The sequence below is a fragment of the Stegostoma tigrinum genome, chromosome 47 (genome assembly GCF_030684315.1).
Source record: "Stegostoma tigrinum isolate sSteTig4 chromosome 47, sSteTig4.hap1, whole genome shotgun sequence".
Lineage (NCBI taxonomy): Eukaryota > Metazoa > Chordata > Chondrichthyes > Orectolobiformes > Stegostomatidae > Stegostoma > Stegostoma tigrinum.
Window position 1 is genome coordinate 3671630 of NC_081400.1, and position 24770 is coordinate 3696399.

General features: G+C 44.9%; 1 protein-coding gene across 1 annotated transcript; it reads left to right on the plus strand.

Moving 5' to 3' along the window:
* Positions 1-3036: 3036 nt before the first annotated feature.
* On the plus strand, positions 3037-17389 carry LOC125449843 (Ig heavy chain Mem5-like). The gene is made up of 8 exons (XM_048525782.2): positions 3037-3157; positions 3470-3802; positions 3893-4216; positions 9138-9239; positions 9330-9357; positions 9523-9575; positions 14793-14842; positions 16317-17389. The coding sequence occupies exons 1-8, from the start codon at positions 3103-3105 to the stop codon at positions 16395-16397; spliced, it is 1026 nt and encodes a 341-aa protein (XP_048381739.1). The 5' UTR covers positions 3037-3102; the 3' UTR covers positions 16398-17389.
* The last annotated feature ends 7381 nt before the right edge of the window (positions 17390-24770 follow it).

Below are 24770 nucleotides of genomic sequence, written 5' to 3' on the forward strand. Positions count from 1 at the left end.
GGAAAAGTGGGGGAGGGGGTGGGGGCTCGTTCCCGCAGGAGTGAGGGGAGTGCGTGAGACACGCTTCCACCGAGAATGGGTGGAGAATGGGGCGCTCTCTCCCACAGGGAGTGGGGATTGGAGAATGGGAAATTCACTCCAAAGGGGAGTGGGGGGAGAATGGGGGACTTGTTCTCACAGGGTTTGAGGGAGAATGGGGGACTTGCTCTCACAGGGAGTGGGGGGAGAATGGGGGACTTGTTCTCACAGGGTTTGAGGGAGAATGGGGGACTTGCTCTCACAGGGAGTGGGGAGAGAATGGGGGATTCGCTCTCCGAGGAATTGGGGGTGAAGTGGGCACTCGCTCCCACAGGGAGCGGTGGAGGCAAACGGAAAAGATGCTTTGAAGCTGGATAAACACGGGAGGGAGAGAGGAATACAAGGAGAGGGGATAGCAGAATTTCGGGGCAGTTTTTGGGGAGCAGAAACACAACAGAAAGCAAAGGCTGAGTGGACCGTTCTCTGCTGCTGCAAATGTTATAAACATGAAGCGAGGCTGTGCATCTTCTCCAACGAGACAGAACTGCGCAGCGAATTTTCCAGTCAGTTTCACCCAACGCACTTCGGTTAAAATACAAAGAGAGGGGCATGAGCCATTAATTGTAACGACTTTTTTTCCGTCTCGGGCCAAACCACCATTTCTAGACACAGTGAGAGCATCGTCAGCCCCGTTTAAGACCCTAGACTCAGCCGGGTGGGAGAATGTACGAGAGTTTACAGTAAGGAAGGGTCCCGACCCGAAACGTCAGTTTTCCTGTCCCTCTGATGCTGCCTGGCCTGCTGTACTCCTCCAGTCCCACACTGTGTTATGCCGGGTCATAACAGGAGACAGTTTTAAAAGATGTCTCTCTCGCTCTCTGTCTCTCTCTCTCTCTCTACCCACGGATGCTGTCAGATCTGCTGAGTTCCTCTAGCGCTTTTTTGTCTTAATTTCAGGTCTCCAGAATCTCCAGCTCTTTGATTTGGCAGCTTAAACGGTGGAGAAGGGGCCTTTCCACAAATTCTCCAAAGCCTTGTTTGAATTCTCCGCGTCTCTGGCATTGCAGACAATCACAGGTTAATCACTGAAACTCATATCCCTCCACACACGCAGTTAGGCCATCATTTTCCACCCTGTGTTAAGTAGGTTGCGTAAGGATTCAGACTCTACATTGAATCAATTGCAGCCACATATGGTCACACTGTATTACACTGCTCCTGGCATTCACCACTACCTACAAGGAGAAAGCCAGCAGGTCCCATCCCCTGTAAGTTCCCCACAACATTCTCACTTGGAAATATATCGGCCGTTCCTCCAGTGTTGTTGGGTCGATTTGGAAACGGGAGCGGAAGTCGGCCATTCGGCCCCTCGAGCCCGTTCAGCCATGCTGATCACCCGACTCAATCCAACACCTTGCCCTTTCTCTCTCCCTAATCCATCTTGTCCCTTTTAGACCAGAGAATTATATCTAGCTTCTACCTAAAAGGATTTAATGTTCCGGCCCCGACCGCTTTCTGTGGCAGAGAATTCCACACGCTCCCTACTTTCTGGCAGGAGGAGAGGGAGAGAGAAACAGAGACTGCGGATGCTGGGAATCTGAAGCAAGGCATTTCTTTTTCTCTTACCACGACTACCCCGGTCCTGGGTTCCAACATGCCCCTGCACCAGTCATTCGGGAACATCCTTCCTGCTTTTAACCCTCTCCAGTCCTGTCAGAGTTTGAGAGGTTTCTATGAGATTCCCACCCCATCTTTCTAAACTCTGGCGAATACAATCCTCACTGAACCAGGTCTGCTTCGCATCCGTGCAGAAATGGAAGTTTCACTGGACCCGAAATGTTAACTCTGCTTTCTCTCCCCGGTACGCTGCCCGAGCCGCTGAGTTTCTGCAGCAATTTCTTTGTTTCAGTCTCTGGAAATCGCCTCTGTCTAAGAGCACTTGGCGTGTTCCAAACTTCCCTACAGTACTGAAAGTAACTCTCTAATAGTGCTTTGAGTGTTCCTAACATCCCAGAAATGCTGAAACTCTCTCCCGAACAGTACTGTGAGTGCTCCAAACATTCCAAAAATACTGAAACTCTCTCCCTAACAGTACTGTGAGTGCTCCAAACATTCCAAAAACACTGAAACTCTCTCCCTAACAGTACTGTGAGTGCTCCAAACATTCCAAAAACACTGAAACTCTCTCCCTAACAGTACTGTGAGTGCTCCAAACATCCCAAACTCTGATGAAGGGTCTAGGCCCGAAACGTCAGCTTTTGTGCTCCTGAGATGCTGTTTGGCCTGCTGTGTTCATCCAGCCTCACATTTTATTATCTTGGAATTCTCCAGCATCTGCAGTTCCCATTATCTCTGAAACTCTCTCCCTAACGGGACTGTGAGTGCTCCAAACATCCCAAAAATACTGAAACTCTCTCCCTAACAGGACTGTGAGTGTCCCAAACATTCCAAAAATACTGAAACTCTCTCCCTAACAGTACTGTGAGTCCTCCAAACATCCCAAAAATACTGAAACTCTCTCCCTAACAGGACTGTGAGTCCTCCAAACATCCCAAAAATACTGAAACTCTCTCCCTAACAGTACTTGAGTGTTCCTAGTATCTCTATAATACTGAAACTCTCCAACATTACTTGTATGTTCCTATTATCTCTATGTTGAAACTGATTCCATAACAGTATCTTTATGTTCCTAACCCCGTAATACTGAATTTTTCTCCCCGACAGCACTTGGCGTGTTCCCAACACGTCTACAAGGATTGCATCAATTCAACAAGACAATTCGGAGGTGACAATACCCCTTTGCAGGTTCGAGCTAAGCCTTGCATTGCTCTATGCCCAAGTTCATTCAGTGCCACCGGCGCCCTGCGAGCGGCCACGCTTTTATTTATAGGTATTCGCCTCTCTGACCTCGGTGACGCACAGACCGCGCTCTGGCCGAGTGGCGCAGCTCGCCCACAACTGTGTCACACTTTCCACTATAGCCGCGCCTCAACCGGTCGCAGAAGGGGCGATGCTGACCTGCCTGCGCGCACACACACACACAAACCAGAGCAGGGGGGAGCGGAGGGAAAATTATCCCGAAAAATGCCCAAGGATAGCCTCTTCCTGATGCTCCTCGTCCAACTGTTGGCTCTTCATGGTGAGTGTGAGGCGGGGAGGGGGGGGGGTGGAATTTCAAAACGTCGCCCGGAATCGGGCGGAAAGTGGGAGTCTCTCCTCCCCTACCCCCAAACCCAACCCCCCCCCCTACATAAAGAAGGAATTTCGACCATATCCAGTGAGGATACGTATCTGAAGTCTCCCAAATTATAAGAATAACGTAGTCAATAGTGTGGGAATTGATCACTGGAGTCATTGCAGACAATGACTGTGCGGCTCTCGGGACAGCGATCAAAGGGTCTCCAATCCCATCTCTCAATAATCGCTTTAAATGCTATTTTTGTCTCTTCAGTTACAGATTCCCAGCTCACTGTGTCTCAGGGGCCCCTCGCCAAGACGGCAAAAGTCGGAGAGACGGTCGAATTGGAGTGCCATCTCAGCTACCTAGTGGAGCTGGTTACTAGCTATTTCTGGTACAAACAGACTGTCGGTGAAGCCCCGGTGGCAATCAACAGCACCAGCTGTGAGGAGCCCGCCTGTAAATTTGTTTCAAAAAAAGGTCGCAGCGAGCGCCTGCTGGTACTGGAAATCCGCAATGTCCAGGTGGATGACTCTGGGACCTACTACTGTGCTGATAGGGATGGCTATGCTCCACTCCAAAATGGACCAAAACTGCTTGTCGGAGGTAAGAGAAACACCAAAATCAACCCTAACCGTTCATAAAATTTTCATCTTCCGATCGTTTTTCCTTAACCGTGTCCCAATCTCTGTCCAGAGAGTTCCACCGAGAAGACCTCTGTCTTAGTCTTCGTCCCGCTGTCTGTGCCTGCCCAGAATGGCACCGTCCCCTTGGTGTGTCTAGTCAGCGGCGTCTCTTCCAACCAGATTGTCATTTTCTGGAATATTTCTGGTGAGGTCACCGAGGGGGCGAGCGATGTGGGGAAGAAGGAGCCAGACGGCACCTGGAACATCACGAGTCAGGTCACAGTGACAAGTGAACAGTGGACGAGCGGTGCTCTCTGTTCTTGTGTTGTTCAACTGGGAGAAGAAATCAGGACAAAGAGTGTGTTCTTTGCCCAACAGGCAGCATCAAGGGAAGGTGAGTTATCGAGGCGCACATTGTTGGGGGGGTTATAGACCCCCAGTTTCTAAAAACTGGCAGTCCACCAATGAAATACTTCCATCAAGCAAAGGAATATAGATGGGTTTATGGATTAGAGTGTGCGTGAAAATGAACATGTTCATATATCAGTGTGAGTACGTGTCTCTGAGGAAAACAGTGCGTATATGACTCTGTGTGTGTGTGTGTGTGTGTGTGTGTGTGTGTGTGTGTGTATTTGCACGTAAATGTGTTTGTGTCCATATTGGCTGTGTGCAATTGTCGATATCTCTGAGTTTATGCCATTACCTATAGGCATATGGATCTATCCATATACACGTGAATGTATAGCTGTGAGGACATGTCTGTGTTTTTATGTCTGAGTGTATGGATGCTTGAGCGTACATGGATTTGCTTGTAAGTACGTTAATGTGTATATTAGGGGTGTGTATGCGTCACTGTCTTGAGTATATATTCAGGCCTGAGTATATGGATCTGCGTATATATGTGTTATGTGTGGGATAATTTCTTTATTCATGATGAGCGGGTCACTGTCCAGGCAGCATTTACCACCCGTCCCTAATTGCCAAGAGGACAGTTAAGAATCGAACACATTGCTGTGGATCTGGAGTCACATCTAGGTGAGACTAGGTAAGAATGGCAGTTTTCTAACATCAAGGACATCAGTGAACCAGACGGGTTTTTTTCCAAAAATCGACAATGGATTCACAGTCATCATTAGACTCTTAATTCCAGATATTTATTGAATTCAAATTCCACCAGCTATCCTAGTAAAATTCGAACCCAGATCCCCAGAAGATTGACTGAGTGTCTGGAATGACAGTCCAGCAGTAACATCACTCGGCCATCACCTCCCCCGTGTATGCAGAGCAAATAGAAAGTGCAAGAGAAACTCAACAGGTCTGACAGCATTTGTAGAGAAAGAAATACAGTTAAAGCTTCGAGCCTGTTTTGACCCTTCTTCAGAACTGTGCTGTGCATGTTTGTTTTAGTTGTCTGATTATGTATATATGTGTGTGCATGTATCTATATTTCAGTATATGCGTATATCCATGTGTTTATGTCTGTATAGAATCCATATATATTCGTTTGTATGCGTTTATATGCTTCTGCTTATATATTTCTGTGCTTGTGTGTATATACACGTGCATATATAAATATTTGTGTGTTTATGTGTCTCTGTGGATAAAAGTGTACATATGTATTTCTCTATATGCATGTATATGTGTAAATATGTATAAATATCTGCATAATAAGTGTGTGTATGTGTGAGATAGGGAGTGTGCGAGTTATTGAATGCGTGAGTCAGTAAGTGTGCTCGTGAATGCGAGAGAGTTTGTTGAGTGTGAGATAGTGCATGCATGCGAATTACTGAATGCATGAGATAGTGAGCTGAGTGTGTGAGAGTTAGTGACTGTGTTTGAGTTAGTGTGGGTTAGCAAGTGTGTGAGAATTAAACTGTGAGAGTTAGTGGGCGAGTGAGTGCATGATAATATGAACGAATTAGTGGGAGTGGGAGTGAGTGAGCATATCAAATAGTGAGAGCAGTCCATTTAAGTATTAAGGTAATTTAATATTGCTGATTGGTGCTGATGGGGACTTGTGCCTGTGGATAGTTCCTCAGGTTATCGACCATGTCTGCATAACATCTTTGAATCGGAGACCAATGCGTATTGAGAGAGAGGCCATTCAGACCATCACATTAGTGCCAGCTCTTTGAAGACCACTCCCCACAGCCCTGCAATCCTGAGCCCTTAATTCACAATTTGATTTCCCTTGGCAATAACTTGGGTTGGAATCAGCTCCCACCCTTGAAAGATCTTAGAAAGGCTTACACTGTCAGGTCTTGGGAGCAAGAAACTGCCAAGGAGTAAAATTGCCTGCGATTTGGGAATGGTTGGGAGGGATGAACTTGCCAGCTAAATGCGTTCAGCCCAGTCACTTCCCTCATACAATTCTCCTGAACTCTCCCTTTCTCCGTCTGCAATACCCTGAAGAAGTTAGTTCTAGTTTTGAGTCACAGTTTAAATCTCCTGTGTCAGGTAACCCTCTGAGTTTGAAGTCTCGCTGAAAATGGACGGCTAGAAAAGTGACACTTCACAATCACTTAACTCAGAGGGTCTCTTCTGTGCCCAGAGATTTGAAGCTTGGAGGAGATGCTGATTGGAACAGGCTTCATCTGTATAAACGGGATTAACGTTAGGGTTAGGGTTAGGGGTTAGCATTATCATTAGGGTTAGCGTTAGGATTAAGGTTAGGGTAGGGTAAATTAGGATTGGGGTTAGAGGTAGCCTTAGGGCTCAGGTTTAGGGTAGGTTTAGGGTTTGATTTAAAGGTAGGTTTAGTGTTAGAGTTAGTGTTGGGGTTAGGGTTAGCTTTAGGGTTGGAATTAAAGGTAGGTTTAGTGTTAGGATTAGGGTTAGGGTTAGCTTCAGCGTAAGGGCTAGAGTTGCCATTAGGATTTGTGTTAATGTTAGGATTAGTCTTAAGGTAGGGTTAGGTATAAGACTAGGGTAGAATTAGGATTAGGGTTATTATTAGGATTAGGGTAGAGTTAGGTTTAGGGCCGTGTTTAGGATTTGTGTAAGGCTAGGAGCAGGGTTAGGATTAGGGTTAAAGATAGGATTAGGACTGGGACTGGGGTTTATTTAGGTTGGGATTAGGATTATGTTTAGAGTTAGGACTAAGGTTAGATTTACAGTCAGGGTCAGGGTTAGGATCAGGGTTATGTTTAGGGTTAAGATTAGGAGTAAAATTCGGGTAGGGTATGAATAGGGTTAGGGTTAAAATTAGGGTTAGGATTAGGGTTCAGAATAGGCTTAGTTTAGGGCTATGGTCAGGGCTAGTGTTAGAGCAGAGAGTATGCACTGAGACAACCGTTGGCAAGAATCTTTTGTCCGGCTTTATCTAACTGGTGTTGTTCCCAATTCTGTGTTCTCCCAGTGAGAAAGGATGTGAAGATTTCAGAGAGAGAGAAGGACATGGAGATGAGGAACCTCAAATCCAAGGGTAGACCAGGGAAGCTGAGGCAGCTTTCCCTGGAGAAGACAAGGCCAGATTTCATAGGGGAACATAAGATGATTCATAAAAGAAGTAATTGGGGTCATTTTCTGTAGCCAGTGGTTAGGGTCTGCACCTGGAGTATGGAGGTCAATTGTTCAATTGAATGTTCAATTGGTGGGTTCTCGAGGCAGTATCTAAAAGGAGGTAGTTGGTAGGACTTTATGGGCAGTTTGGGATGGTAGTGGTGCATGGTAGAAGTCTAGGGAACGGTATAAGATGCTCTTGTGGGCAACTAGTTTGGTCTCAATGGGCTGAGAGGCCTCTTTGTGCTCTATTAAGGCTCTACTGTCCTCTAAATCTTTAGTGGAAGTAATTAAAAATGACCTATTCAAAGAAACAAGTACACACGCACGCACGCACACACACACACGCACACACATACACACACACTACAAGACCTAATAAAATTAGATAAATTAGGCATTCATCCCATTGGGTCTGCTCTGTCATTCGATCATGCCTGATATGCTTCTTAAGCATATCTTGGTCCCATTATCGCTCAAGAACCTATCTATCTCTGCGTTAAATACAGTCAATAATTTGGTCTCCACAACCCTCTGCAGCAATGAGTTCCACAGTTTCTTCAACTTCTGACTGAAGAAATTCCTTTTCATCTCAGTTCTAAAGGGGAATCTCTTCACTCTGGGGCTGTGCTCAATTCCTAGTTTCTCCTACTAGCGTAGACATCTTCTCCAGATCCACTCTATCCAGGTTTCTCAGTATTCTGTAATTTTCAATCAGATCAATCCCACCGGATTATCCTAAAGGCCGAGTACCGACCTAGAGTCCTCAACTTCCCGTCATTTGACAAGCTCCTCATCCCTGGGATCATTCTTGCAAACCTCCCATGGACTGCTTCCAACATCAGCTCACCCTTTCTTAGATAGGGGGCCCAACACTGCTCATAGTATTCCAAATATGATCTGACCACACAGGCTTAGCAGTGCATCTGTGCTCTTGCATTCTAGCTCTCTCGAAATGGAAGCTGGAATTGCACTTGCCTTCCTAAACACCAACTAAACCTGTATGTTAACCTTAAGAAAATCCTGAACTCGACCTCCCACATCTCTTTGTGCTTCAGATTTCCAAAGCCTTTCATCATTTAAAAAAAAGCCTATGCCTCTATTCTTCTGATCAAAGTGCATAACCTCACACTTTCCCACTTTATATTCCATTTGCCATTTCTTACCCACTCCCCTAGCTTGTCCAAATCCTTCAGCAGCCTCCCCCCTCCCTCAACACTACCTGTGCCTCCATCTATCTGGATGTTTAAGATCAATGCTCGCGGAGTTCTGAGGTCCTGGTTTTCGGGAAGGAGCAAGGATAGGTTGTGGGATTTTCCAAAAGGAGGCCAGGGATGGGAAGAGGGCTATGAGTCACTTTGGTTCATGTAGAGAGAGAGAGTGTGGGGGGTGGCAGAAAGAAAGGTAAGGAGAAGCTGGGATCTTTCTCCCCAGAGCGGAGAGGATTAAGAGGGAAGAGGAGAAATTGAATGAGGGAGGAGAGGTGAGAGGAGGTTTCCCTGCCAAGAAGCTAGCGGAGCACGACGAGGAGAATGGCCTCATTCCGTCCTTCATCCGTCTAATATTCTGTTTACTCATAACTGTTCTTGTTTTGCAATTACGGACAAGTCCGGATCTGAAGTGACAAAGACGGTCATTCACCCAATCCCCATCTCACCGCTGTGTTGGTTACACATGGTTGATTTATACTGCATTTCAGCAGACCCCGTCCCCACTTCAGTCGCCCCCACCCTGGGTCGGAAGGGGTCAAGATTGACTCAAGTATTCCGGGAGTACAATGATTTGATGACTAAAGCGTTCTCTTATGCCTTCAGGATGGTGCAGCCAGGCGTTTCCTTACGTTACAGCAGCCTCAGTTGTAGTGGCTCTCGTGCTGATGCTCTTGATCATTTGGATTTGCAGAAGGCGAAGATCAGGTGAGAACCACTGCTTATAGGGGACCTGTTCACTTCCCACTTGCTCTCCGTTACTAATTCCAAGTTTTGTTTTTTGCTTTACTCCTGCAGGAAAAGGCAGGAGATCCCACCGTGAAAAGTGAGTATCTGATCCATTTGCAAAGTTCACAACCTAGAGTCGGCGTCTTAAACCCCAACACCAAGTTCCTTCCCAGATTGACTCTGAGACCCCGTTCGGCTCTTTCCGCTACCCGAGTGCGGACCTACATGAATAAATCTTGCCCTGTTTTTGCCCCCCTCGCAGTTTTCGCCTGACGGAGATGTCGCAAAACGGAGGAAAGGGTCAGCGACATTCCGGTGAGTGGAGTTGAAATCTTGGGGACGTTTGAACATTCAATGGGGAGTGCATTTCCCACTGATAGGCTGTTTTGTGAAGTCTCTCATGCGTTGGCCCCTTAAATCATTAGCCATTAACGATAGCAGTGGCATTATGTCTATTTTCGCATTAGTACCGGCTGAAATATAGTTATTTATAGCAAAATCATTAAATTTATTTATAAGTGCGAGCTGTAGGAACATATTTATTATTTATTCCATCAGTAACATTGTGTTTATTTTTATTATGTTTTCACATAAGTATCAGCAGAAATTTATACTTAATTGTAAAACTCAACAGTAGCTTTATATTATTTAAAACATTCAGCAGTGACATTGTGTTTATTCACAAATACAAACACTAATATTGCATTTTCTTATAAAAAAAACACCAGCAGTAATATATTTATTCATAATAAGAAGCATTCCATTTATTTATGTATATCAGCAGTAAGGTGATATTTATAAATAGAAGCAGTAATATTAAGTTTATTTATATATAACAGCAGCAATATCATATGTATCTGTAAATACCAGCAGTAATGTTATATTTATTCATATTCAATAACATTGCATTTAATTATACAGACAAGCAATAATGTCATATTTAGTTATAAATGCATTCAGTAACATTGCACTTAATTATAAATACAAGCAGTAATGTTATATTTAGTCGTAAATATATTCAGTAACATTGTATCTACTTATAAGTACAAGCAATAATGTTATATTTATTCTTAAGTACATGCATTAACATTGCATTTAATTATTAATGCCAGCAATAATGTCATATTTATTCATAAATATATGTAGTAACATTTTGTTTAATTATAAATATCAGCTGTAATGTTATATTTGTTTCTAAACACCAGCATCATATTCTTTTTATCTATAAAGACTAGCAGTTATGGTGTGTTTATTCATAGTAATATTATATTTAATTATAAATACCAGCAGTAATAAAATATGTATTAGTAAATAGAAGCAGTAACATTGCACTTATTTTTTTAATAACAGCAGTAAAGTTATATTTCTTTATAAATACAAGAAACAATCCTATATTTATTTATAAATACCAACAGTATCAGTGTAGTTGTTTGTGAAAACCAGCAGTGATGTCATATATATTTTAAATACCAACATTAGTGTTATATTTATCATTTCAAATAGTAATATTGCAGTTGTTTGTAAATATTATAAGTAACATTATAATTATTGATTAATACCAGCAGCAATGTTATATATTTATGTATTAACAACAGTGGTAACATTATTCTCATCTAGTAATACCATTAATAAAAGAATATTTAATTAATATTTATTAATCATTGCTAATTTAATTAATTCTTGAGATGAAAAACTTGTCAGATGAAGAGATATTGAGTAGTTTAGGCTTATAGTCACTGGAGGTTAGAAGTATGAGAGGAGATCTCATTGAGGTATACAAGATGCTAAATATGATGGACAAAGTGGACGTGTAGAGGACGTTTAGCCTTGTGTAATTTGGAACAAGGCATCACAGCTTTAGGCTGAGAAGTGGCAGATTTAAAACAGAGATGTGGAGTATTTATTTCCCTGAAAGGGTAGTGAATCTGTGGAATTCACTGCCCGAGAATACGGTGCATGTTGGGGCACTGCATAAATTAAGAAAGGAGTAAACATTTTTCTTTTAATTTGTAACTGCTTAAAGGCTTATGGAAAGCAAACAGGAGAGTGGGGTTGAGGCCAAGAAGGGATCAGCCATGATTATACATAAACGACAGAGCAGCATTGGAAGACTGACTGAATGGCCTCCTCCTGCTCCTAGTTCTTATTCAGTGAGAAAGATCAACAGTCATATGATATAGATTTATTTGTTTATTTGACAACTGTAAATTCCCAATGCCAAGTGATCTGATTAGTATTGCCTCTAGCACTGCATATGTGAATCCTGGGTTTGTAGTGAGACCCGAATGGTAGAGCTTAGCCACTCAGGGAAGGGCAAATCATGCCCTTCCATGTATTGGCAAACTGAATTTGAGGAAATATTGGAATATTGTGGAACAATAGAGTATTTAGGAAACATTGAAGTATTGAGGGAATGTTACAGCTTTATGAGATTATTGTTGTATTGAGAGAATATTGAGGGAACATTGAGGTATCGTGGGAGTATTGGAGAACTGAGGGAACATTGGAGTTTTGAGGGAAGTGTTATATTGAAAGAATATTTTACATTGATAAAATATTAGACTATTGTGGGAATATTGATGTACAGAGGAGATATTGCTGTAATGTGGGACCATTTGAATATTAAGAGAACGTTGGTGAATAGACTGAATATCGGGATATTGCGGGAACATTGCTGTGTTGCGGGAATATTTGAGAGTTCAGGGTATATTGGAGTTTAGAGGGAACAGTAAAATGTTGAAAGAATATTGCTGCATTGAAAGAATATTGGAGTAGTGGGTAGATATTACTGTGTTTAGAGAATGTTGGAGCATTGAAACTAGATCGCCGCATTCAGAGGATATTGCTGAATATGAGAATATTGGTGTACTGAGGGGATGTTGATGTATTGAGGAGATATTTCTATTGTGTAGTGTCTCTTGAAGATCAAAGAGGCGATCTTTCTGTTGCACTTCAGAAGATGGAAGCAATATTAAGTGAATACTTCGCGTCTGTTTTTGCAAGAAGTGGAGGCTAGGGAACTCAGGGGAAAAATATTGATGTGTTGAAACAAGTTCATATTACAGGAGAAGTGTTGGAGATCTTAGAAAATATAAAAGTGGATAAATTTTTCGGACCTGATCAAGAGTATCCCAGGAAGTTGTGGGAAGTTATTGATGAAATTTCAGGGACTCTTGCAGAAATATTTGTATCATCTACAAGTACAGGTGGGGTGCCAAATGACTAGAGAGTAAGTAACATTGTGCCTTTGTTTAAGGAGAGATGTGAGGAGAAACCTGGAATATATAGACCTGTGAATCTGACTTTGCTGGTGTGTAAATTGCTGGAAGTGATCCTGAAAAATAGGAGTTATATGCATTTAAGGATAGTCACCATAGTTTTGGGTGAGGGAAATCATGTCTGATAAACTTGATTGAGTTTTTTTGAGGAAGCAACCAAGAAGACTAATGAGGGCAGAGCAGTAGATATTGTTTACTTGGATTTTAGTAAAGCCTTTCACAAGATTCCATATGGTAGATGTTGAAGCTATTAATATAGTCGCACACTGGAGCGTTAGGCTTCAAGGTAAAGAGGCTTTATTAGGTGATATCACGGGGAGCTAACACTGACAAAAGGCCAGGACTGTAGTCTTCAATGAGTACAAAAACAAGCCAATACTTATACGCACTGTGAAAGATTGAGACAACTGATGCAGTCAGATAAGCATGTACACAGTTTATCACATCCCCTTAAGGCAGGTCATATTTCATGTCAAACATCATGGTTCCACAACTTGTGGTTGCTCATAGTTTATCTTTAAGCTTTGGGCCAACATTGAACAACAGGTTCTAAGCTTCCTGCAGATATGCAACAATTTGTTGAGGTTGTACAGGACATAAGTGAGGCTTCTTCTGGAGTACTGTGTCTAGCTCTAGTTTCCTTGTTATAAGAAGGATGTTATTAAGCTAGAGAGGGTTCAGAAGAGATTTACCAGGATGTTGTCAGGATTGGAGGATCTGAATCATAAGGTGAGATTGGATAGGCTGGAAGCCCTCTCACTGGAATGTAAGAGCTTGAGAGATGATCTTGTAGAGCTTTATTAAATCATGAAGGACCATGATAAGGTGAATGGCCGGTGTCTTTTCCTTAAGGTGGGGGATTTGTTACATATCTCTTACTTGACCTATTTTCCCATCATTCCAACCTCTGATGCTAAGCTTCAGCTACATTCTACATCTAATTAGTCTTGACACTTCAATTATTCTTTCACAGTAGGCTAATTAGTAAAGTTAGACCACTTGGGATTCAGGGTGAGCTTGCCAATTGGATACAAAATTTGCTCAACAGTAGGAGGCGGAGAGTAATGGTGGAGAGTTGTTTTTTGGACTGGAGGCTTGTGACCAGCGGTGTTCCACTGGGATCAGTGCTGGGTCCATTTTTGTTAGTCATTTATATAAATGATTTACAAGAGACTATACAAAGCATGGTTGGTAAGTTTGCAGATGGCAGCAAGATTGGTGGTTTAGTGGATAGAGAAGAAGATTATTTAAAATTACATAGAGTTCTTTATCAATTGGGTCAATGGGCTGAGGAGTCGCAGATGAAGTTTAATTTGAGCTGTTACTAGGTATTGCATTTTTCTAAAACAAACAAAAATGTAAGACCTTGGGTTGTGTTGTAGAACAGGGAGACAGAGGGGTTCAGGTGCATAATTCTTTGAAGTTTGTATCACATAAGGACGGGGTGGTTAAGAAGACATTTAGCATGTTTGCTTTTATGGCTCAGACTTCTGAGTGTAGGAGTTGAGACACCATGTTGAGGTTGTACAGGACATAAGTGAGGCCTCTTCTGGAGGACTTGCGTCTAGCTCTAGTTTCCTTGCCACAAGAAGGATGCTATTAAGCTGGAGAGGGTTCAGAAGAGACTTACCGATATGTTGTCAGGATTGGAGGATCTGAATCATAAGGAGAGATTGGACAGGCTGGGAGCCTTCTCACTGGAATGTAGGAGCTTGAGAGATGACCTTGTAGAGGTTTATAAGATCATGTAGGGTGAATGGCCGGTATCCTTTCCCTAGAGTGGGGGATTTCAAGACTAGGGGGCATATTGTTATGGTGAGATGAAAACGATTTTAAAAAGGCATGAGGGGCATTTTTTTTATTACAGAGAGAGTGGTTTGTGTGTGGAATTAACTTCCCGAGGCAGTGATGGATACAGTACTGGTACGCCATTTAAAAGATACTTAAATGAACAATAAATAAGAAATGTTTAGAGGGATATGGGCCAAGCACAGGCAGGTGGGACTAGTTTAATTTGGGATTTTGGTTAGCATGGATTGGTTGGACCAAAAGGTCTGTTTCCATACTGTATGACTCTATGAGCACATTGGGAAATTACCACTGATTCGGTGAGGTCATTGACATGGAGACACCATGGGTGTACTGGGGTATTGGTACATTGACAGATCATTGGTGCATGCTTTGTCTCTGTTGAGTCCCACATTTCTCAGACCAGAATTAATTTACATTTCACATCTTAACCATTGATACACAGGTAAAAACCATCAAACAGAAGCAAAGCGGGCAAATCCAGATGGAGCACAGGTGAGTTGATTCAGAACATCATCATAATTCACAAGAATGTAATGATTTGGGACAACATGGTGTGGAGCTGGATGAACACAACAGGCCAAGCAGCATCAGAGGAGCAGGAAAGCTAATGTTTCAAGATAATAAAATGTGAGGCTGGATGAACACAGCAGGCCCAGCAGTGTCTCAGGAGCATAAAAGCTGACGTTTCGGTCTGATGAAGGGTCTAGGCCCGAAACGTCAGCTTTTATGCTCCTGAGATGCTGCTGGGCCTGCTGTGTCCATCCAGCCTCACATTTTATTATCTTGGATTCTCCAGCATCTGCAGTTCCCATTATCACTGAAGCTAATGTTTCACGTCTTTTTCTGAAGATAGGTCTAGACCCGAAGCGTCAGCTTTCCTGCTCCTCTGATGCTGCTTGGCCTGCTGTGTTCATCCAGCTCCATACCTTGTTGTCTCAGATTCCCCAGCATTGGCAGTTCCTACTGTCTCTGCAATGATTTCGGACTTTCAGTTCAAGGCGCCATCTGTTGGAAATTTCACCCAATGACACCAGATCAATCCAGAGCAACTAGCAACTCTGAGGAGTAAATCTCACAGCTCCATAGAACTGGAATGAAAACATTGCCACAAACCTTAGCCCCAGCTGATAAACAAGGGGTGTGAAGGTTAATGGTTAGGAAAAGATGCCTGTCTCAAATTTTACTGGTGTATTTCCAAATGCCTGTGTCTCTCTGTCACATCTCTCGTTTAATGCTGCTCTTTCACCTTTTTAACTGTGCACTGATACTAAACACACAGCATTCTCACTTCCAAACTCCCCCATCAAACATTTGGTTAATAGTGAGATTATAATGAGGATTCAGATTCCAGCAGTTACACAGGGCTATGCCTGAGGGTCTGTACTGGAACTCCCCCTCCCCCTCCATTCCTCACAGTGCCACATTGTCAGAGGGTCAGTGCTGAGGGAATGGGCACTGACGGATAGTCAGAACTGAGGGAGCGGGCACTGTCAGGGAGTACCGAGGGAACACCACACTGGCGGAATGTCAGTGCTGAGGGAGTGTCACACTGCTGGAGAGTCAGCGCTAAGGGAGCAGGCCCAGTTGGATGGTCAGCACTGAGGAAGTAAGCACTGTTGGAGGGGCATTGCTGAGGGACGGCTACACAACCGAAGGGTCAGTGCTGAGGGAATGGGCACTATTGGATGGTCAGTGCTAAGGATGACTGCACTGTTGGAGGGTCAGTGCTAAGGGAGCAGGCACTGTCAAACAGAACTGAGGGACTAGGCACAGTCAAATGACCAGTGCTGAGAGAGCTCTGCAGTGCCAGAGGGTTAGTGCTGAGGGAATACTGTTGGTGAACTCACGGGCAGAACTGGTCGCGGAACGATAGGCCGAGTCGTCTATTAGTTCCTGAAACTCAGTTGCAAGTCTGCATCATAAGACCTGAGCTGTAACTGCTTTGCATCTTGACACCTTTCCCCAGACTCCCGGTGGTCCTCTGTATGCCTCCTTGGAATTTGCTGGTCTGGAGAAGAGGATCAAAAAGAAGGGGGCACGCCAGTGAAGATCCAGGTGGAATTCTATCCAGGTGGGTTCAAGGAGGAGTCAGGATTTGCAATGGAACCCACAACCCTGTGGAAATCAGTCTGGAGCCCAGAAGACGCCCAGCAGATATTGAGGTCTTCCCTGTGCCTTCTCTAGCCTCTCACAAAAAATTTTGAGATCCGAGCTTGGAATAGCCATGGCTTAAATCTCAAAGCACACATTAAGGACCGACCAAGACTTTCTCCCCCGAGTTACAATGAACCCGCTTCACTTTTTTTTCTTCCCTGCAACTGCAGTCGCTTTTGCAAAATGCATGTGTAAATGAAATAAATTATTCTTGGGCAAGAAGGAAGCATCAGAGGTTCGTCCCTTATTTATAATTCCTTTGTGGGATGCGGGCATCGCAAGCTGGGTCAGTATTAATTGCCCTTCCCCAATAGGCCAGGAGGCTGTTAAGAACAATCCCCGTGGGCCTGGAGTCACATGTAGGCAGATTTCCATCCCGAAAGGACATTAGCAGGGCTTTTCAGACAACCAGTGAATTTTTTGTTGAGCCCAGAGATTTTTTTTTAAATTGAATTCACATCTGACACGGTGGGATTCCAGCCCTGGGTTGTACTCGACTCAAAACTTTAACTCTGATTCAAGCTTTTGTGCTCCTGAGATGCTGCTGGGCCTGCTGTGTTCATCCAGCCTCACATTTTATTATCTTGGATTCTCCAGCATCTGCAGTTCCCACTATCGCCCAAGCCTTGCTGCCTGATTATCTGCCTTGATTAAAGTGGTACAATGCCACCCTCTCCTGGCGGACAGTCACTACTGCAACAGGCCGAATGGGGAAAATAGCCTGAGGGATTTTTTTTTTAAGAGGGAGGACAGCGCCTCACGGCTTCCATCAAAGAACAGCAGTATCCGCACAAAGGCTTGATTTCTATAAGTAAACTGGCAAAGGCTTTGATAAAGTTTGAGGTCATTTTGTATACTTCTAAAAAGAATTATAAACGTGTAATATATGGCAAAATTGTTTCGAAGATCTGTAAAAAGCTGAAAATAAAATGAGCATTTTTTAAAAAATAAGACCAGTGTTTCTGAATTCGGTGGGGGGTAAACTGTTGGAAGTGATTCTGAAGAATAGGATTTATTTGCTTTTGGAGAGGCAAGGACCGATTAAGGATAGTCAGCATGGTTATGTGCAAGGGAAATCATATCTCACAAACTTTAGCAAGTAAACAAGAAGATAGAGCAGTAGACATTGTTTATTTGGACTTTGAGAACAAGGTGTGAAGCTGGATGAACACAGCAGGCCAAGCAGCATCTTAGGAGCACAAAAGCTGACGTTTCGGGCCTAGACCCTTCATCAGAAAAGGGGAGGGGGAGAGGGTTCTGAAATAAAAAGGGAGAGAGGGGAGGTGGACTGAAGATGGATAGAGGAGAAGATAGGTGGAGAGGAGAGTATGGATGGGGAGCTAGGGAGGGGATAGGTCAGTCTGGGGAGGATGGACAAGTCAAGGGGGCGGGATGAGGTTAGTAGGTAGGAAATGGAGGTGTAGCTTGAGGGGAGAGGAGGGAATCGGTGAGAGGAACAACAGGTTAGGGAGGCGGGGACAAGCTGGGCTGGTTTTGGGATGCAGTGGGGGGGGGGTAGATTTTGAAGCTGGTGAAATCCACATTGATACCATTTGGCTGCAGGGTTCCCAAGCGGAATATGAGTTGCTGTTCCTGCAACCTTCGGGTGGCATCATTGCGGCACTGCAGGAGGCCCAGGATGGACATGTTGTCTAAGGAATGGGAGGGAGAGTTGAAATGGTTCGCGACTGGGAGGTGCAGTTGTTTACTGCAAACCGAGCGGAGGTGTTCTGCAAAGCAGTCCCCAAGCCTCCACTTGGTTTCCCCAATGTAGAGGAAGCCACACCGTGTACAGCGGATGCAGTATACCACATTGGCAGATGTGCAGGTGAACATCTGCTTGATGTGGAAAGTCATCTTGGGGCCTGGGATGGGGGTGAGGGAAGAGGTGTGGGGGCAAGTGTAGCACTTCCTGCGGTTGCAGGGGAAGGTGCCGGGTGTGGTGGGGTTGGAGGGGAATGTGGACCGGACAAGGGAGTTGCAGAGAGAGTGGTCTCTCCGGAAGGCAGACAAGGGTAGGGATGGGAAAATGTTTTTAGTGTTGGGGTCGGATTGTAGATGGTGGAAGTGTCGGAGGATGATGCATTGTATCTGGAGGTTGGTAGGGTGGTATGTGAGGACGAGGGGGATCCTCTTTGGGCGGTTGTGGCGGGGGCGGGGTGTGAGAGATGAGAGGCGGGAAATGCGGGAGACACAGTCGAGGGGGTTCTCGACCATTGCGGGGGGGAATCTGGACTTTGGTCAGGTTTTTGACAAGGTTCTAGTGTTAGACTAATTAGTAAAATTTCGACCACATGGGATTTGGTCGAGCTTGCCAATTGGATCCAAAATTGGCTTGATGGCAGGGGACAGAGGGTGGGAGTTGAGGCTTGTTTTTATTTGGGTTGGAGGCCTGTGACCGGCGATGTTCCACCAGGATCAGTATTGGGTCCACTTTTGTTTGTCATTTATATAACTGATGTAAGTAAGAATAGCGAAGGCATGGTTGGTAAGTTTGCAGATGACACCAAGATTGGTGGTATAGTGGACAGTGAAGAAGGTCATCCAAGATTGTAATTAAGTCAATGGGCTGAGGAGTGGTGGACAGAGTTTAGCCCATAAGACCATAAGACATAGGAGTGGAAGTAAGGCCATTCAGACCATCGAGTCCTCTCCACCATTTAATCATGGCCGATGGGCATTTCAACACCACTTCCCTGCACTCTCCCCATAGCCCTTAATTCCTTGCAAGATCAAGAACTTATCAATCTCTACCTTGAAGACATTTAACGTCCCGGCCTCCACTGCACTCCGTGGCAATGAATTCCACAGGCCCACCCCTCTCTGGCTGAAGAAATGTCTCCTCATTTCCGTTTTAAATTTACCCCCTCTAATTTTAAGGCTGTGCCCATGGGTTCTAGTCTCCCCGCCTAACGGAAACAACCTCCCAGCGTCCACCCTTTCTCAGCCATACTTTATCTTGTAAGTTTCTATTAGATCTCCCCTCAACCTTCTAAACTCTAATGAGTACAATCCCAGGATCCTCAGCCGTTCATCGTACATTAGACCTACCATCCCAGGGGTCATCCGTGTGAATCTCTGCTGGACACGCTCCAGGGCCTGTACGTCCTTCCTGAGGTGTGGGGCCCAAAATTGGACACAGTATTTTAAATGGGGCCTAACTAGAGTTTTAATTTGGAAAAATGTCAGATATTGTAGTTTGATAAAACAAACAAGGGCGAGATTTATACGATTAAAAATAAGGCCTTGGGTAGTGTTGTAGAACAGAGACCTCTGGGCTCAGGGATATAATTCGTTGACATTTGTGTCACATATAGACATGTTGATTAAGAAGGCTTTCAAGGGTTTTGAGTACAGGAGTTGGGGCATTATGTTGCGGTTGCTCAGGATGTTGGTGAGTCCTGGGGTTCTGAGGAAGGGTCACTGGACTTGAAACATTAACTCTGATTTCTTTTTTTAATCATGGACACTGCCAGACCTGCTGAGCTTTTCCAGCAGCTTCTGTTTTTGCTGCTGTTGTTGGTGAGTCCTGTTCTGGAGTACAGTGTCTGCTTCTGGTCACCATGTTATAAGAAAGATAGTATTAAGCTGGAAAGGGTTCAGAAGAGATTTACCAGGACGTTGCTGGGAATGGAGGGTTTGAGTTATAGCGAGATGCTAGATAGGCTGAGATGCTTTTTCGCTGGAGTGGAGAAGGCTGACGGGTGACCTTATAGAGTTTTATAAAATCATGAGGGATATAGATAAGGTGAATGGCCGGTTCCCTTGGGCGGGGGATTTCAAGGCTACGGGGCATATATTTAAAGTGATGGTCGAAAGATTTTAAAAAGATGGAGAGACTTTTTTTAAACAGTTTTTTTTGTCGAGAATGGACTTCCAGAGAAAGTGGTTACAGTTATAGCGTTTAAAAGACAGATGGATAATTACATGAATAAGAAATGTTTGGAGGGATGTGGGACAAGTGCAGACAGGAGGGACTGGTTTAGTTTGGGATTATGGACGGCATGGTCTGGTTGGCCTGAATGTTCTGTTTCCATCGTAAATGACTATGATCATCACTCTCACTCTGGGACACATTAACCTGCACGCACGCACACAAACATACTTTTACACATTTTCACACTGTTCCTCGTACACACAGTTCTCGGTCATACATTCCTTCACTCATAGATACACTTTCGTGCACACTCGCCCACTTTCTCATGCACACAACCATCTCTCTCATCTCACTCACACATACTTTGCCACACAGACACATCCTTTGTATACACACACTCTCGCTCTCTCCCTCACCAACTCACACTCATACTGTCTCCGGTTCTCTCTTCCACACTGTCTCTTACTCACACACTCTCATTCAGGGTCCCTCTTACACACTTCCACTGACACACAATCTCTCAGACCGACGACCTCAATTCGCCGCTGAGTGGCGCAGTGACTAACGTACATCCTCATCTTCGCCACTAGCTGGCGGTGTCGGGCCGAACTGCAGCTCGCCGTTTCGCCTGCTGGTGGCGCTGCAACAGCGCCTTTTCAGATGCTATTCCACTGGAATGGGCGTCACCCGCGTCAGTAAATTGTCTCAACCGTTGACACTTTTTTAAAAAAATTACATTTTTCTAACAAATCTTCTTTCACCTTATAAATAAAAGAAACGCTTGCAGGCCACACTTGTGAATTTCACTAAAAGAGTTAGCAGATTTGCAATTTCATTTGCAAAGTCCAAGCACTGCGCAGCCAATGGCTCAGACGCTGGGAACTATTTGCATTGGTAATAGTGTAATTGTAATGGGATGTCAGCGCCAGACACATGCTCCCCTCACCTTCCTTGTCAGCCTTCCTCAGGCACTGTAGCCTCTACATCTTGACCCATCGAAGTGCAGCAATCACTTTGCAGAACACCTACGTTCTGCCCACAAAAATGAGCCTGAACTTCCTGTTAGCTGAGACTTCAACATTAGTGACTCAGGCCTGCTGCAGTGCTCCGGTGAAGCTTAACGCAAGCTGGAAGAATAGCACCTCATTTTCCACTCGGTTCACCCTGCAGCTTTCTGAGACTCGATGTCAAGTTCAAAAGTTGCAGGTCTTGAGCACCTTCTCTTCGATCTTTACCCCAACACACCAAGATAACAAAGTGTGGTGCAGAATGAACACAGCAGGCCAAGCAGCATCTTAGAAGCAGATGCTGCTGGGCCTGCTGTGTTCATCCAGCTCCACACTTTGTTACCTCGGATTCTCCAGCATCTGCAGTTCCCATTATCGCACCCACGCACCCCGCCCCCCACACACTCACCAAGCCTTGTCATCACATGGGTTGCTACTACAAACAACCTATTGTCATCCACTAATGGACTCTATTAGCAGCTTATCGACTGTCCCAGCCTGCTCTTTACCAATCCCCTTACTAGAATTAGAATTAGAATCCCTACAGTGTGGAAACAGGCCCTTTGGCCCAACAAGTCCACACCGAACCTCAGAACATCCCACCCAGACCCATCCCCCTAATCTACACCTCCCTAAAACACTATGGGCAATTTAGCATGGCCAATCCACCTAGCCTGCACATCTTTAGACTGTGGGAAGGAAACTGGGGCACCCAGAGGAAACCCACGCAGACACGGGGAGAATGTGCAAACTCCGCACAGACAGTCGCCCGATGCTGGAACCGAACCCGTGTCCCCAGTGCTGTGAGGCTGCAGTGCTAACCACTGAGCCACTATCTGCCCAATTGTTTCTCTCTCTCTCTCTCTGGGCTGCCTCTCCACCCACCATTTACTCCTCTCCCCTTTCCCTACCCAATCTCCAACATAAATACACCTACCCTTTCCGAGCTTCAATGAATTCTGAAAGGACACCGGACCCAAATTGTTAACACTCTCCATGGATGCTGCCAGACCCACCGAGTTTCTCCAGCTATTTCATTTTGTGTTTGAAATTGTAATGGCCAACAGATGTTTTGGGGCGCAGAAGGCAGTTTGCAGTGAGGCTGTACTGGGCTTAGCATGAGCTCACGGACCTTTTTGTGTCATATGTGCATGAACTGGCAAACTGAATTCAATGCAGATAATGCCAAACAGGTAGAGGGAAGTACAAAGTAAGGGAAGATCACAGAGTCATTTGGAAGGTGAGGGACATTGAAGCAAGAGTATAGAGATGAGCAGGTCAAATCAATTAGGTGTGAAGCATAAAAGCAGAGAGTCTATGTTGGGACTGTCTACATCACAATGGGTCAGTGCAGGCTTGGAGGGCTGAAGGGCCTGTTCCTGTGCTGTTTTTTTTTGCTCCTTGCCATTATTTAAGGCACAACATGAACACTGTAGGCAGTACTGGTGCCCTCGTTGCAAGAGAGGGAATTTACAAGGATGTTGCCAGGTCAGGAAAATGGGACTATAAGGAGAGTTTGCGGTACCGACTACAAAAGAAACAAAGAGACCATTCCTCAGGGTTACAAGTTTAATTCCACACATCAGTACATTCTTCATTGCTGCTGAGAAAAGGAGACAGTTATCATTGGATGGCTTGCCATCCATTCAGATGACCGCTTTATCACCTTGACCAATCCTCATTGCCGAAACAAGCATCTGGGACCTGTTGCCCAATCAGAAAAATCACAGATGGGAGCACAGCTGACCAGTCATCATAGAAAACCCAAGTGACTTCCTGCATTGAGGTGAAGAAGTTTTGAAATACTCATAAGTTGATCCCACTCTATTTGAGTGAAGACCATCATTTTAAATTGATTGTCGGAGATCATTCCAAGTCAGGACAGTGAGTAGCTCGGAGGGGAACTTGCAGGGGGATGGTGTTCCCACAGATTTGCTGCCCTTGTCCTTCTAGACGGTAAAGGTCATGGGTTTGGAAGGTGTCGTCTAAGGATCCTTGATGAGTCGCTACAGCGCATCTTTTAGACAGTACACACAGCTGCGACCGAGTGTTGGTGGCACATGGCGTGGATGCGGAGGCAATCAAGCAGGGGCTGCTTCGTCCTTGGTCACATCGAGCTTCTCAGGTGTTGTTGGAGCTGCCCCCAACCAGAGCGAGTGGGGAGTATTCCATCCCACTCCTGCCTTGTGCCTTGTCGATGGTGGGACAGGTTTCAGGAAGAGTCAGGAAGTGAGTCACTCGATGCTGGATTCCCAGCATCTGACCTGCTCTTGTAGCCCCTGTATTTACGTGAGCTGTCTATTCTGGTCGACAACTAGCCTCAGGATGTTGACAATTGGGCAGTGATACCACTGAAGAGATTATGGTTAGTTTCTCTCTTGTTGTAGATGTTGGGGGTGGGGGGGACTGTGTGGGACAGATGTTACTCCTCACCTGTCAGCACAAGCCTGGATCTTGTCCAGATCATGCTGCGTATGGATGCACTAACCTACAAATTAGTGGCAGGCCTGATTTTTAAACAGTGGCCCCCGCTAAATCTACACCCTCCCACGACCAGTAACATGCTGCTCATCTGAACCCAGTCAAGACACCTCAAGATCTTATACATTTCCCTCAAGTTGCCTCCAACTCTGCTAAACTCAAGCAGCCACAGTCATACAGAGCAGAAACAGACCCTTCGGTCCAACCAGTCCATGTCAACTATTTTATCAAGCTAAACTAGTCCCACCTGCCTGCATTTGGCCCATATCCCTCCAAACCCTTCCTATTCACAAATCTTTTAAACATTGCAACCATACCCACATCCACTACTTCCTCTGACAGTTCATACGGCACACAAACCGTTCTCTATATTTCAAAAACGTTGCCCCTCATGTCCCTTTTAAAACTTTCTCCTCTGTTCTTAAAAATATGCCCCCCTAGTTTTGAACTTCTCCACCCTCACGATTTTATAAACTTCCCTCAGGTCATCCCTCAACATCCTATGCTCCAGTGAAAATATGTCCTGGCCTATTTTTACATCCCAGATCCTCCATTCCTCCCAGAAACATCATGGAAAATCTTTTCTGGACCCTCTCCAGATTAATAATATCCTTCCAGTAACAGGGTGAAACCTCAGAGGATAGAAGCCCAGTTTATCGAATCTAGGGCGGCACAGTGGCTCAGTGATTAGCACTGCAGCCTCACAGCGCCAGGGACCCGGGTTCGATTCCAGCCTCGGGCAACTGTCTGTGTGGAGTTTGCACATTCTCCCCGTGTCTGTGTGGGTTTCTCCGCTTTCCTCCCACAGTCCAAAGATGTGCAGGCTAGGTGGATCGGCCATGCTAAATTGCCCGTAGCGTTCAGGGGTGTGTGGGTTATAGGGGGATGCGTTTGGGTGGGA